Source organism: Cucumis sativus, chromosome 4, assembly GCF_000004075.3.
Source record: "Cucumis sativus cultivar 9930 chromosome 4, Cucumber_9930_V3, whole genome shotgun sequence".
Lineage (NCBI taxonomy): Eukaryota > Viridiplantae > Streptophyta > Magnoliopsida > Cucurbitales > Cucurbitaceae > Cucumis > Cucumis sativus.
Window position 1 is genome coordinate 8737865 of NC_026658.2, and position 12964 is coordinate 8750828.

Consider the following 12964-nt stretch of genomic DNA (forward strand, 5'->3'; position numbering starts at 1 on the left):
TTTCATTGCCGTAAAGAGGATTTTATCTTCATCTTCTCCCATGTGTTATTGCTAGAATCATCATCTTCCATGTGTTACCGTCAAAATCATCATCTTTCATGTGCCATCTTCAAGCTCACTCAATGCTCCACCTTCAAGCTCATACCTATGGAAAAAAAAAAGGACTAGTTATGGTTTTAGAAAGAAAAAAAAAAAGAAAAGAAACGAATTTGGTGAGTAAAAAACAAAAAATGGGATAAAAGAATTACAAAAGAAAAAATAATATTGAAAAAAAGTTAGGTTGAAAGGAAAGGTGGAAACAAAATGGTTAAAAAAAAAGAGTGAAAAAGGAAAAGAAAAGAAAGAAAAGAAAAAATGTAAAAAGAAAAAGGGAAGAAAAATGAAAAAAAGAAGTCTCATCAGAATATTTTAAGAAATATATATTTTCAAATTTGAATAATGAGAGAGAGAGAGAGAGGCGATCTGAGTGGGTGCTGCCGTAAACAACGGAGGAAAGAAGTAGGTCCGTTTTCATGTTTCTAAAATAAGTAGCACATAAGTTTACAATGTTATTTATAATGTGAGGGTAACGATAACCCACGCCAGTTTCGGACGGATTTTGTGGCATGCTCACGTGCATGCCACCGACTCTCACACCAAAAATGAGAAAGCAACATCCTCACTCATCCCTTTGTATACCCATTTCATGTTTCGCCACCAAATGTCACACTGCTCTCTACAATCATTTCTATTCTATAACTAATTATTATAGTAATTATACTAAATGCCTATTTACAATCTTTTGTGTTCATGTCTATTCAAATGTCAGGCTAAGTGCACAAGGTGGGTCACTTGCCCACATCCTGCTTATTGTCCAATTAACCATGAGTTAGCTTATTGTGTACCAACCAACATCCTTCAACATCCTGTTGGCTAACCTCCAAGTAACCCATGACTGTGTGCTATGTGCCTACTCCATCTGGTCCATTGCCCATAATATCATATGCTTTAACTTTCAGGGGGTTCTCATACCTCCCTCCATACAATAATTTATATGTTTTTATTTGTGTACTTTACGAAGAATTTGGTCCTAATTATAGGTCAACTACTCTTCCTTTAATCGGCACAATATAATAGAGTTGAAGTAAAGATATATGTTATGGAAAAGAGGACAACAAACCTTTCTTTATTGCACTTTTGACTGATGGAACTTTTCGAAGGTACCAAATATATATTTTAATTAAAAGAGAGAGAAATACATAAATATAGAGAGATCTAAAGAGAGAGCACTATAGAATTAAATATATTATTTCAATGAAGGCAATAAGTCTCAAAAGTCTCTCTTATGGCCATATAATTAAAGGTCATGTGGGGTCTGCGCACTTATATGGGAAGAAACCAATACTCAAAACTTTAGTAGAAATATATGTTGATATGGAGGATTAGTGTGAAGAATGGGGTTTTGATTTTCCAAGAAATTTTATCATTAAAGGAGATTGAAATATAATGTCGATCATAATTTTATGGTAGTTGGATGTATCCTACAATTATATTAACAACCTTCACATTTTATGCTTCTTACACTCTCTTTCCTTCCACAAATCTTTAACATCACACCTTAAATTTTTAACTCTACAAACAAAAATTGAAGAATGAAACATGAACTTAGTTTTCGAGAGGACTAGAAGATATTATTACCATTAGGTTAATTTTTGAAGTTGGTTTTACTTTACCTATATATATATATATATATGATATAAAGAGCATTAAGTTGATGGGAATCTGAGCCCTCCCTCTAAATCATTGTTATAAAATAGATAACAAAAAGAAATAGTGTGAATACACACCGTTTTTAAAAATAATAATAAAATGGTTATCCAACTATGAATTGTGTGGAATTCTAATAGCCTATTACAATAAAGTGATAAAAACATTGAGTTTGAGAGAAGGAAACAAGTTTTTCTAATAAATTATCAACATAGAATTTAATACTCTATCAACTTATTTGATATATAAGTTGTTTTATGAAATTAGTGGAAATAGGCCAAAATTGGTATAATAATATATAAATATATATAGGAAATTTCTTGGAGGGTATGAACGGAAAAGAGAAACAGATCAAACGGCAGATTAAGTGGCAAAAAAGCTTAGAAAATGGTGCATTGGAATTTGGGGATTTTCCTTTTCTTTTCCTTTTTTTTTTTTTTTTTCTTTTGACGTCTACGTTAAATTATCAATCAACCATTTATTTAAATGTAGACGTGTATATATAATGGAGAGAGTTGAGAGAAAAGCATCTTTCAAATCTCAATGCCCAAACACAATATTTGGAGAATGGGAAGTAATTTGGGCAATTTTGTTCTAATTTCTTCATTCATTTTCACACTCTTTGCTTTCTCTGCTTCTTCAGCTCCTCCTCCTTATCACTATCTTGATGGTAAAGCTCAAAATCACTCTCTTCTTCCTCCATTTCTATTATGAATTAAATATTATTCTATTCTTATTTCTTATTTCTTATTCTTCATCATAAAAACACAGAGATTCTGTTTATATTGTTTTCTCTTATTGAGATTTGTGCAGTTATTGAAGTTATGACTTCGTCTAACATTTCAGATTTTAAACCCTGTTGAAGATGAAAATAGGCACAATATTTTGATGGGTACAGTTTTATGTGTGTTTTGGTTTGATTCTGGTAGTGAAAGAAATTGTTTTTGTTTTGTGTTTGTATTTTGATCAGGTCTTGTCCCAAATGGTGACTTTGAAACTCCACCGCAAAAATCAAACTTAAGAAAAACAGTGATATTAGGGAAATACTCCCTCCCAAAATGGGAAATCAATGGGCTGGTTGAATACGTGTCAGGTGGGCCACAGCCAGGTGGGTTCTACTTCCCAATCCCCGTCGGGGCCCACGCTGTTAGGTTAGGGAACGAGGCTTCCATCTCCCAGACGGTGAGGTTAAGATGGCGTTCCATTTATACGCTCTCGTTCGGAACCACCAGGACCTGTGCTCAAGATGAAGTGTTGAGAATTGAAGCTGCTGGTCAATCAGCTAATGTTTCTATTCAAACTCTATACAGCAATGGTGGCGATACCTATGCCTTCACTTTTAGGGCTAATAGGAACAACGTGAAGCTCACTTTTCATAACCCTGGTGTTCAAGAAGACCCCACTTGTGGACCTCTCTTGGATCAAATCTTCATCAAGCAGATGCCACCTGTGCGTCGCCTTCCTGGTAAACATATTTTCATATCCCTCCTCCCCAGTGTTCAAATCTTCATTTTATTTTGGACCCATTTGATTTCTACTCTACCACACATCCCTTTCCTACTAATCTAATTCTTTTTCTGTGTTTGGCAGGTAACCTTTTATTGAATGGAAACTTCGAAGTTGGCCCTCATGTGATTAAGAGCTTCAACAATGGAATACTCCTTCCTCCATTGCAAACCGATCACATTTCTCCACTCCCAGGTTGGATCATTGAATCTCTCAAGCCTGTTAAATACATCGACAGGCCCCATTTCTTTGTTCCTTCGGGGAATGCAGCCATTGAATTGGTTGCTGGAAGAGAAAGTGCCATTTCCCAAATAATCCCAACTCTTCCTAATAAGTTTTATAATCTGACCTTCACCATTGGCGATGCTAGAAATGGTTGTCATGGCTCCATGGATGTCCAAGCTTTTGCTGCTCAGCAAACCATCAAAGTTCCTTTCATTTCTAGAGGCCTTGGAAGCTCCAAAACTGCAAGTTTGAAGTTTCAAGCAGTTTCTGTTAGCACAAGGATTACGTTTTACAGTGCTTATTATCACACCAAGCTTCATGACTTTGGCCATTTGTGTGGCCCTGTCTTGGATAATGTTATAGTTGTTCCAGCCTAGATATTGGCCTCCCAAATAATACTCATATATTTCCAAGAGTTGCTTTTTGAATTTTTTTCATTGTTCCGAACCACAATCAATAATTCTTCTCTTAACAAGTGATAATAAAATCTTGGACAATGTTATAGTTGTTTTGTTTTGTTCCACAACATAATATAAAATCTTGAAACCAATCTATAAGAATAAGACTAACCCATAATCACAAGGAGCGGGTAGTCAATCAGTGGCATATTCCCAGGCTTATTTTACAACATTATTATAGCTATCTTTCACAAATTTGAATTCATCAATGATTCTTCCCCTAACAGGAAATATTAACGGGGAGATTCCAAAATGGGGAAACAATCTAAGATCTATACTTCAAAGCTCTGTACGATTCGTATGAAGCTTGGATCACCAATTCTAGCATCCTTTTGTGTTATCCTACGATATTTAATTTGTTTACAACGCAGGCATAATCAAAACGGATTTTCCTGAGACTCTCGATGGCTGAGTTAAGAGTTTGTCGAAGCAATAAATGAACGGATCATTAACTCAGAGTTTGTCAAGCAATCTGCAAAAAAGGGAAAATGGAAAGAAAAGCAAACATGTTCAATTTTCTATGCAAACTAATGGGTTTTGTTGGACTTGGTTGCTTTATAAAGCCGTGAATTACGTTTGAGAGCGTGTTTTACCTTGTACATATAGGGATCCTGACGCCCACCTGTTCCAGATCTTTTGATCTCTTCCAATTTCAACAGTCTGCACAAGAAGGGAAAAACAGAGCCCAAAATCATTTGCATTAACATAAGACTGATCTGATCTTAACCAATCCTTAAGCTTGAAAAGAAGTATGGATCTACATGTGAACGAATTAAATTCATTCCCAATTTCTATGTTTAAACCTTTATCGTATAAAATTATGATGATGAGAGTAATGCAAAGGCGTAGACGATCCTACCGTGAAAGAGTAAATGTGTGAGAATTGGAGGCATTGGATAAAAGCATGAGTTTAGAGGGAAGGTGGTGATGAGTTTGGGAGAGAGAAGACTGAATTAGTAATTACATTCTGAGAGCTTTGCTTGTGTCAGGACTGTCACCAATCACTTTCCGTATCTTCACCTCTGACGAACAGCCATCGGAGAGGTAACTCAGAATGGCTTCCGCACGCCGCCGCATGTGCGCCGATGCGATCTGCTTTTTCCTCCATGCATGACGAATCATTTCTAATTTCTTCTCTGCTCTCGTAACCAGGCGATGGATCGGCGTGCTTGTGACCACGCTTGAACTGCTTGACAAACAAGAAGTCGTCTCCGAGGACGCCGAACCTGAAGACAAGGTCACTTCGTCTGTAGAACTTAGATTCCGGTTCTCGGAAATCCTTACTAACTTCGAACGACTCTTTCTCACGACCTGTGTGGAATTCATTAGACTTTAAAGAGTTACGCACTCAAAATCAACGAAGTATTTCCTAAATTAGCCACTAAAAGCTTCATCGATCGAATTATTGGGAGTTGAAATTCAAGCAATTGAAGAACAGTGACAGATAGGTAAGTAATCATGAGAAGGAAATAGAGTTTTCTAGATTCGGATCAGATTGAAGTTCATATTGAAAAAGAAACAACAAGAAGGATCCGATAGCCATACATCGGCAGTAAAAGTAAATAATAAACCAAACATTATCGAACACATACTAAATTCGGGTACCAGCAGTACGTTTCCCAGTCTTAGCAACAGAATACGATTAAATTCAACTCATCCAGAAATTAATGCAAATAATAAAAAAAAATTGGTAATCGCACAGATCGCACATACCAAATCAAGTGTTCATATACTCAAACTAAGGCACCCATCGCACACATATGGAAACCCGCACACACAAAAACAGAGCATAAAACAGCTAGTGAAAACAAACAACATAGAAGAAGCAGAAACAAGCAACATAGAAGAAGCAGAAATTAAGTAAGAGATGTAAGAATGTGAAGCATTACATTAAGCTTTAGCTGGTGGCGACAAGGAGAAGTAGAGAACAGTAAGCGTTCCAGCGGTGGAGTATGGGAGGATGCATCTGATGTAGTGAGTATGGAAGAGGAAGAGTTGGAATGCTCACAAAACGCCGACATCTCTCTGGAGCATTTTCCTTCAATATTTTTCTCCTCAAACAGCCATTCATCTTCAGAAATGGGTCTGCACAGCCAACAAACACAGAAGAAACAGAGATTGAAAGAACAATCATAGAAGAGAAGAGAAGAGAAGAGAAGAGAATTGAAAATCATACGTAGATGGAGGAGATGGTGAAATGGAGAGAAGGAGCAGAGCAGAAGCAACGGTGCGTTCTAAAGGGGAAGGGAATTCCGCCATTCCTTCTGCTTCTGAATAACGACTTTGTGGCGGGACCTTCCTCAATTTTTTTGAATTTTTTCACTCTCTCTCTCCTCTTCCCTTTTCTATTTCACGTTTAGGCTTCATTTTATATGCTTTCCTTTTTCTTTTTTCGTCATTTAAAACATTGTTTCAATAATAATGAATAATAAATAAATAATGACATATTTTTTAATTATAACTAAATAAACTAAAATATTTATAACTAATCTCCCAATAATCCAAATTTTCAATATTCATCTCATCTCATTGAGTGTTGAAGGCCAAAACCTATTAACCTTAACCCAACCACGAGCAGCTTGACTACTACATAGTGATTGTATGAGGCGCTAACTGATTGTTTCTTTTACTTTCACAAACTATTGTTAATGTTTTTTTATGATTCTAATTGTTAACTATTTTTTCTTTTTTATGTTTGTAATGATATTGCACGTCATGTTTTTTGTTCCAATTATTTATATTCGTATTAATGCGACATATTTTATTTGTTATATATATATATATATATATATATATATATTACACTTCTTTTTTTGCTTTTACATGCTGCGTTACAAAAAATAATTGAAATTGTGAATGTAATTAAACGTCACATGTTCAATATGGACGCTACCAATCCACAAATTAAGTCAATTGTTTCAGACAACGTCAATCAATTTAGTAAATAAAAAGTATTCACTTTAACTATTGGATTTTAAATATGAATTTAATAAAAATAAATCTATCACATCGTTACCAACATAACTATTTTCCTAAAGACATTTTTATCATAACACTATTTAAATAACCCTTCTCTCAAACAATCTTATCATAATACTATCATAACACTACTGAGATAACCCTTCCGACAAATACATTTTATCATAACACATCATAACCCTACTCACAAAACTCTTCTCCAAAACACCTCTTATCATAAAAACTAGTTTACCTTTCCCCACAATCACACCCTTACAAAGGAAAAGAATTACATATACATCAAATGAGATTTGCAATTAAGACTTTTTGAGAAGAGTACAAAAAAAAGTCTCAAATAATTTCACATTACAAAAATTACATCCATCCATCCTAAAAAGAGAACATGATGGTTAAATAAATGGGGAAAGTAATTTACATTCTTGTTGTTCTGGTTTTACAAATTTTAGCTGTTCATGATGAATATCCTTCATCGATCGATCCCTTCAATCTTGTCTTCAACCTCAGAGTACAATTGGCGCAGTTTTTCGATATTTTCCTCAGAAGTTTCCCAATATCCGCGCCCGTTCGCCTCCAAAAATGTTTGCACCAACTTCCTGAAAGAGTTTGGATTGGTTTTCATCAGCCTGTTCAGCATCTCCTCATCTTGAATGAATGTGGTGTTTGCTTCTTCGTAAACCCAGTTGTCGACTTGCCCAGAAGTTGCACTCCATCCAACCGTGTTGGTTAGCCTCTTCTCGATTTCTCGGACACCCTCATAACCGCTCGACATCATTCCCTCATACCACTTGGGATTCAATAACTTGGTTCTTGCATCCAGTCTCACCGTCTCAGAAAGCGTGCGAACCTGTATTTTCAAAAAGATCGATCAGTTTATATAGAGCTTTAGAGTATGATGAGAATCGTATATGCGTGTGAGAACATTTGTTGAACATTTCTCACTTGAGCATTTGCTGTAGTGGTATCAGCAATGTAGGCATTTGGCTTCTTCCCATCCTTTCTCAAACCTTGAACCAAATTAGTTGGATCAGAATCAAAGTAATGGCTGACATCGGTCAGTGAGATCTCGGACGAGTCGAGGTTTTGGAATGTGGCATCAGCTGTGCTCAGAGCCATCTCGAAAACTTTTCTCTTCTCCATCATGCCAGCTCCAGGAGCATCACAGTCAAATGCAAAGGACTTCCTACTCAAATACATGTCTTGGAGTTGCTTCTCATCATTCCATGAAGAATTCTCAACAGCAAGATTTATGTTGGATGAGTAAGATCCAGACGCATTCGAAAAAATTCGAGTTGCAGCTTCTCGAACACCGATACCTAGGGATTGGGCTTGTTCCATTGCATGTTTCCTGACAAAGTTTTGCTCCTCAGGTTCATCCAATTCTGCAACCATCTTCACTGCTCGATCCAAAAGGTTCATCTGCAAAACAAATTTTAAGCTCGCGTAAAAAAAGAAACTGAAAGGCTGCATATTGTAAATTATTGAGAAATGTAGTAGCATCTACCTGATTGATGAACAAATCTCTAAAAACACCAGAACAGTTGACAACAACATCGATCCTAGGCCTTCCGAGCTCTTCAAGACTCACAGCTTCTACACGATTGACGCGACCAAATGTATCAGCCACGGGCATTACGCCGATCATCCATAGAACTTGAGCCAAAGATTCACCGTAGGTCTTAATGTTATCAGTTCCCCACAATACGAGAGCAATTGTCTCAGGATATTTTCCTCCATTCTCAACCTTTTGCCTCTCTATCAACCTATCCACCACAATTTTTGCACTTTGCATTGCTGCTGTTGTGGGAATTGATTGTGGATCAAGAGCATGGATGTTCTTTCCTGTTGGTAAAACCTTTGGATTTCTAATCGGGTCACCACCAGGGCCTGGCTCGACGTATTTTCCCTCCAAAGCCTGTTTCAAACTCCCCAATTCGTTATCAGTAACAACAAGCTTCAAACACTCGGCTAAGAACTCAAATAGTTTCCTAAGCTTCTCCCTGTCTGCCCTGTAAAATTTGGTGTTTGACAAGTACTGAATCCATGGTTCATTTATGCCGAATCCTAAGATTGAAGTGAGCTTATCACCAACATCGACGACTTGACCCTTACTGTTAGTTGATCTTTCCACAAAGGCAGAAATGGCCCCACGTGATGCCTCGGTAATTTGCCGAAGAAGCTCAACATCCTTCAATATTCCTTTGTCATTCCCTCGGTACACATCTTCTATGTTTCTACCAACTGTGTTCGCTAGTATCGAAGGAAGAGATGAAATGCCATCTTCAGGACGGTCGAGTGCAGCAATGTTAACCAACGTTGCTACGGCTTCCATGGCGGACGGTGGTTCACCAATGACATGAAGTCCACAAGGCAAAAGGCGGGATTCAATCTCCATGATCTTTGAATATACCCTTCCGACAACAAGGTCGCGATCTTTTGCAGGGATTTCCTCTCCCTCCTCAGGTAGTTCAACATCCTTATCGAGATTACATTGTCTAGCAGTACTGACAATCGAGCTAACAATTTGTGCCCCACGACCAGTATCTTTAAGTGATTGGTACGAGGAAATAAGCTCACTCAACTGCTTAAGGCCCTTATAAAGCCCTGCATTTTCGGCTGGAGGTGTCAAATAGCTTATGGTATTAGCATAGCTACGACGTTTAGCAACTGTAGCTTCAGACGGGTTGTTAGCTGCATAATAGTAGACATTCGGAATGTTTCCAATCAAACTATCAGGATAACAAACATCACTCATTCCAACTTGCTTTCCGGGCATAAATTCGAGCGAACCATGAGTTCCAAAGTGAAGAACTGCATCAGCCTTAAAGATATTCTCAACATAAGAGTAATATGCTGCAAAACCATGATGGGGGCTAGCAGATTTAGAGAAGAGAAGTCTCATCGGGTCGCCCTCATATCCAAATGTCGGTTGAACACCGATGAAGATGTTTCCATATTGCTTTCCATATACCAGTAGATTCTCTCCATCAGAGTTCAGATTGCCAGGAGGTTTTCCCCAATTCTCTTCCAATGCTGTGGAGTAAGGTGTTAATTGTTGGTATTCACGAACATTCATTTTATAAGCAATGTTGAGATTCGGACTGTTGAATTGTGCCTCTTTGTCATGAATAACATCTTCAATCAAAGCTTCAGAAGTTTCAGGAAGGCCTTCGACGTTATATCCATCCTTCTTGAGGTCTTTTAAGACAGAGAAGATGGATGAGAAGACATTCAAATATGCAGCAGTTCCAACGTTCCCCTTATCAGGAGGGAAACTAAAGACAGTTATAGCCAACTTCTTATCAACCTGCAAAAATGCAAATAATTATCATGAGATGGAGAAATTTTTGAACCGTTACCTAGCAATAGCATAATATGTCCATAATAGTAGAAAGTTACAAGTACATCAATATCACACATGGTCACGAGGATATTCCTTTCTTCCGATACCACGATTTTCATTGAGAAAAAACTAAAAGAAAGGCATGCGAAAAAGTAAGTCCCTAAAAAGTAACCCAACTACAAAAATTGGCTCCAACAAAAGAAATGGTTCCTATAGAATAATGGTAAAAGATAGTCGAAACCAAAGGCCGAAGGGAAATATAGTTACGAGCATAACAATATCAAGAAGTTGGATTAAAGTTTGATGTCCTTAAATCTATTTTGGGCTGCATCTGTTTTTATGGCCCACTAGTTGCCCAATTAGAAATTGTCAAAAGGCAAGAAATTTTGGTTTCTTTTAAAAAAAAAGTTTGAAGGCTAATTTATAAATATAGCAAAATAAATCAAAATATTTACGAAATTTAACCAATGAGAATTTGCATAATGGTAAAGAAAGAAAGAAATGTGCTAACTAACTACTGATTATGGAAAATGTAAGCTGTTGCGCTGAGTTATAGAAGTGAATACCTTAGATTTTCTCTTCAGTTCAGCCCATTTGATTGCCCTGGTGCAGAGCTGTTCCACCCTTTTGTGAAGTGCATGAGATTTCCCTACAATACATTATCGAGAATGTTCATATTGCTCAAGTCCTAAACAACTAACAGGCTGCAAAAATTTGACTCTTCATGAATAAACCAACAAAATCAATGATCTACCAACCATTTCGAAATCAAGAGGACAACAGAAATCACTATCTATTTGAATTATGAATCACTTGCATAGTGTAGGAAACGATAGGCTGTTGAGACATGAATACAACAACTTTTACATACCTGTACGAGGATCTCGACCTGAGAAAACGATAGGCTCCATGCCACCATCAAGCTCGGGTAGAGCCACCTGAAGCGCCACCTGAATAGGGTGCAAACCCAAAGTACTATTAAGCCATTCCTCAGTAGTTTGAAACACCAAAGGCAAAGCAACAATGTAAGGAACATCAAGCTTAGTGAGTGCTTCAACAGCCCTTGGATGGTCCTGTCTAGCAGGCCCTCCAACAAGAGCAAAGCCAGTAAGCGACACAACCGAATGCACAAAAGGTTTCTTCGTCACTGGGTCAACAAGATACTTCTCGACCGGTCCTGAAAAGTCAAGGCCACCAGCAAAAATGGGAATCACTTTAGCCCCTCTAGCCTCCAACTCCATAATCACTGCCACATAATGACTCTCATCACCAGTAACAATATGACTCCTCTGCAAAATGAGCCCAATAACAGGAGAATTACGATCCTTCAACTTCTCATTAGCATCTTTTCTTGTTCCATACCAATTCAAATACTCCTTCACATCATCATACATACAAGGAGCCAAAGGATGCCAAATCCCAGAGTCCAAATACAAAACAGGCTCAGAATACTCAATCTTAACCCCTTTCAAAGCAGGAACATAAGACCCAGATATCATTTTCAAGAAATTTTGAAGATTATCAGGTGACCCACCAAGCCAAAACTGCAAACTCAAAATATATAGTCTAGCGTCTTGAGCCTTATCACTAGGCAAATACTTCAATACCTTAGGCAATGTTCTCACAAGCTTCAACATACTATCAGCAAAACCAGCAGATTGTTTCTTCTTCTTAAACAACTGAAAGAATGGACTCTTAGATTGTCCCAATTGTGACATACTGAATGACCCAAGTTTGTTTAATCTCATCACTTCAGGCATTGAAGGGAACACCAAAACGGCGTCAAGTCGATCCCTTTCCTTCTCAACAGCAGCTTTCACTTTCAAAGCAAGCTCCTCAACGAAAATCAAAGACCCAATGAACACATTGGCATCTTCCAAGTCTTTACAGAAAGTTTGGTAAGTCGATTCATCACGTAGCTCTTCAACTAAATAACCCACAACTTCGAAATTGGCGTGGATTTTGTTGCTGTTGAGAGCTTGTACGGCGGCTGTGAGTGATGATTGGTACTGAGCTTCAAGAACAACATAGACGATTTTGACTGTCGGAAGGCCGTTGGTGTTATCAGGAACTACACGACGAACTTCGGGACTGGTTTGAGTGAAAAGGCCATTGCCAACTGCGGCACATTTCACTTTAATGGAGGTTTTAGAAGAAATGGTGATATGGGATTTTTTGGGAATGAGGGAATGAAGAAAGAAATGTTTCTGGGAGAATGAAAATAATTGAAGCTCAGATTTTGAAGCCGCTAGAAATGGCGATGACACCAAGGACGACATTGGTGACCTTGAAAAAAAAAAAACAATTCAATCAAAAAATCAAACCTCTGGTAAGATGAAGAGGGTTAATACAGGTTTAATCTTTGAATTATGCTTCAAAAATGAGAAATCCCTCTAGGGAATTTTGTTTCGTTTTCTTTCTGTTACATTCGAAGTTGCAGAGGGATGGGCTTGGGAATTTAATGGAGAAGAAGAGGAAGAGGAAGAGAAAGAGTTGTTTTGTGTGGGTAGTGGTGAATGGAAGGGACACGTGGCGAATTGGGTCATCAAGGAATTTTGAAAATGAAATGTATTTTTGAGGTTGAGGTTCAATTTCAGCCATGGAAGAAGAGAGGCAGAAGAAGACATCCATAATTATCTGATGGGGCATTTTTGATGGAATTTGGTGCAATCTGATTGGTGGAAACAGATTTCATCAAATTGTAGTGAAG

General features: G+C 37.6%; 3 protein-coding genes across 4 annotated transcripts; 1 reads left to right on the forward strand and 2 right to left on the reverse strand.

The window, feature by feature from the left end:
* The first annotated feature begins 2251 nt into the window (after nucleotides 1-2251).
* Nucleotides 2252-3985, forward strand: LOC101213859. The gene is made up of 3 exons (XM_004149350.3): nucleotides 2252-2416; nucleotides 2717-3211; nucleotides 3337-3985. Exons 1-3 carry the CDS (start codon nucleotides 2290-2292, stop codon nucleotides 3852-3854), a joined length of 1140 nt encoding a protein of 379 aa, XP_004149398.1. The 5' UTR covers nucleotides 2252-2289; the 3' UTR covers nucleotides 3855-3985.
* A 44-nt stretch (nucleotides 3986-4029) lies between these two features.
* LOC101216264 (hypothetical protein) lies at nucleotides 4030-6322 on the reverse strand. Of its 2 annotated transcripts, none has more exons than XR_004216375.1 (5): nucleotides 6112-6322; nucleotides 5825-6020; nucleotides 4795-5246; nucleotides 4529-4595; nucleotides 4030-4407 (listed from the first exon to the last, which is right to left on the reverse strand). XR_004216375.1 is itself a non-coding variant. In XM_004149357.3 (5 exons), the coding sequence occupies exons 1-5, from the start codon at nucleotides 6192-6194 to the stop codon at nucleotides 4399-4401; spliced, it is 702 nt and encodes a 233-aa protein (XP_004149405.1). In that variant the 5' UTR covers nucleotides 6195-6320; the 3' UTR covers nucleotides 4030-4398. The 2 variants fall into 2 exon arrangements, 1 of the variants encoding a protein (XP_004149405.1); XM_004149357.3 differs by having other exon boundaries at nucleotides 4900-5246; nucleotides 6112-6320.
* A 735-nt stretch (nucleotides 6323-7057) lies between these two features.
* LOC101213619 (magnesium-chelatase subunit ChlH, chloroplastic) lies at nucleotides 7058-12533 on the reverse strand. Its single transcript, XM_004149349.3, has 5 exons — nucleotides 11126-12533; nucleotides 10821-10903; nucleotides 8416-10218; nucleotides 7854-8330; nucleotides 7058-7758 (listed from the first exon to the last, which is right to left on the reverse strand). The coding sequence occupies exons 1-5, from the start codon at nucleotides 12531-12533 to the stop codon at nucleotides 7381-7383; spliced, it is 4149 nt and encodes a 1382-aa protein (XP_004149397.1). The 3' UTR covers nucleotides 7058-7380.
* Between the last annotated feature and the right edge of the window lie 431 nt (nucleotides 12534-12964).

Excerpts from the sequence above, each read along its gene's own strand:
- LOC101213859 (XM_004149350.3), top strand. The coding sequence starts at position 2,290 with ATGCCCAAACACAATATTTGGAGAATGGGAAGTAATTTGGGCAATTTT. Across the intron at positions 2,417-2,716 it reads TCCTTATCACTATCTTGATG|GTCTTGTCCCAAATGGTGAC; the intron begins GTAAAGCTCAAA and ends TATTTTGATCAG. Across the intron at positions 3,212-3,336 it reads ACCTGTGCGTCGCCTTCCTG|GTAACCTTTTATTGAATGGA; the intron begins GTAAACATATTT and ends TGTGTTTGGCAG.
- LOC101216264 (XM_004149357.3), bottom strand. The coding sequence starts at position 6,194 with ATGGCGGAATTCCCTTCCCCTTTAGAACGCACCGTTGCTTCTGCTCTG. Across the intron at positions 6,021-6,111 it reads TCACCATCTCCTCCATCTAC|ACCCATTTCTGAAGATGAAT; the intron begins GTATGATTTTCA and ends TTGGCTGTGCAG. Across the intron at positions 5,247-5,824 it reads GCCACCAGCTAAAGCTTAAT|GTCGTGAGAAAGAGTCGTTC; the intron begins GTAATGCTTCAC and ends AATTCCACACAG.
- LOC101213619 (XM_004149349.3), bottom strand. The coding sequence starts at position 12,533 with ATGTCGTCCTTGGTGTCATCGCCATTTCTAGCGGCTTCAAAATCTGAG. Across the intron at positions 8,331-8,415 it reads GAGATTTGTTCATCAATCAG|ATGAACCTTTTGGATCGAGC; the intron begins GTAGATGCTACT and ends TTTGTTTTGCAG. Across the intron at positions 7,759-7,853 it reads CCACTACAGCAAATGCTCAA|GTTCGCACGCTTTCTGAGAC; the intron begins GTGAGAAATGTT and ends TTGAAAATACAG.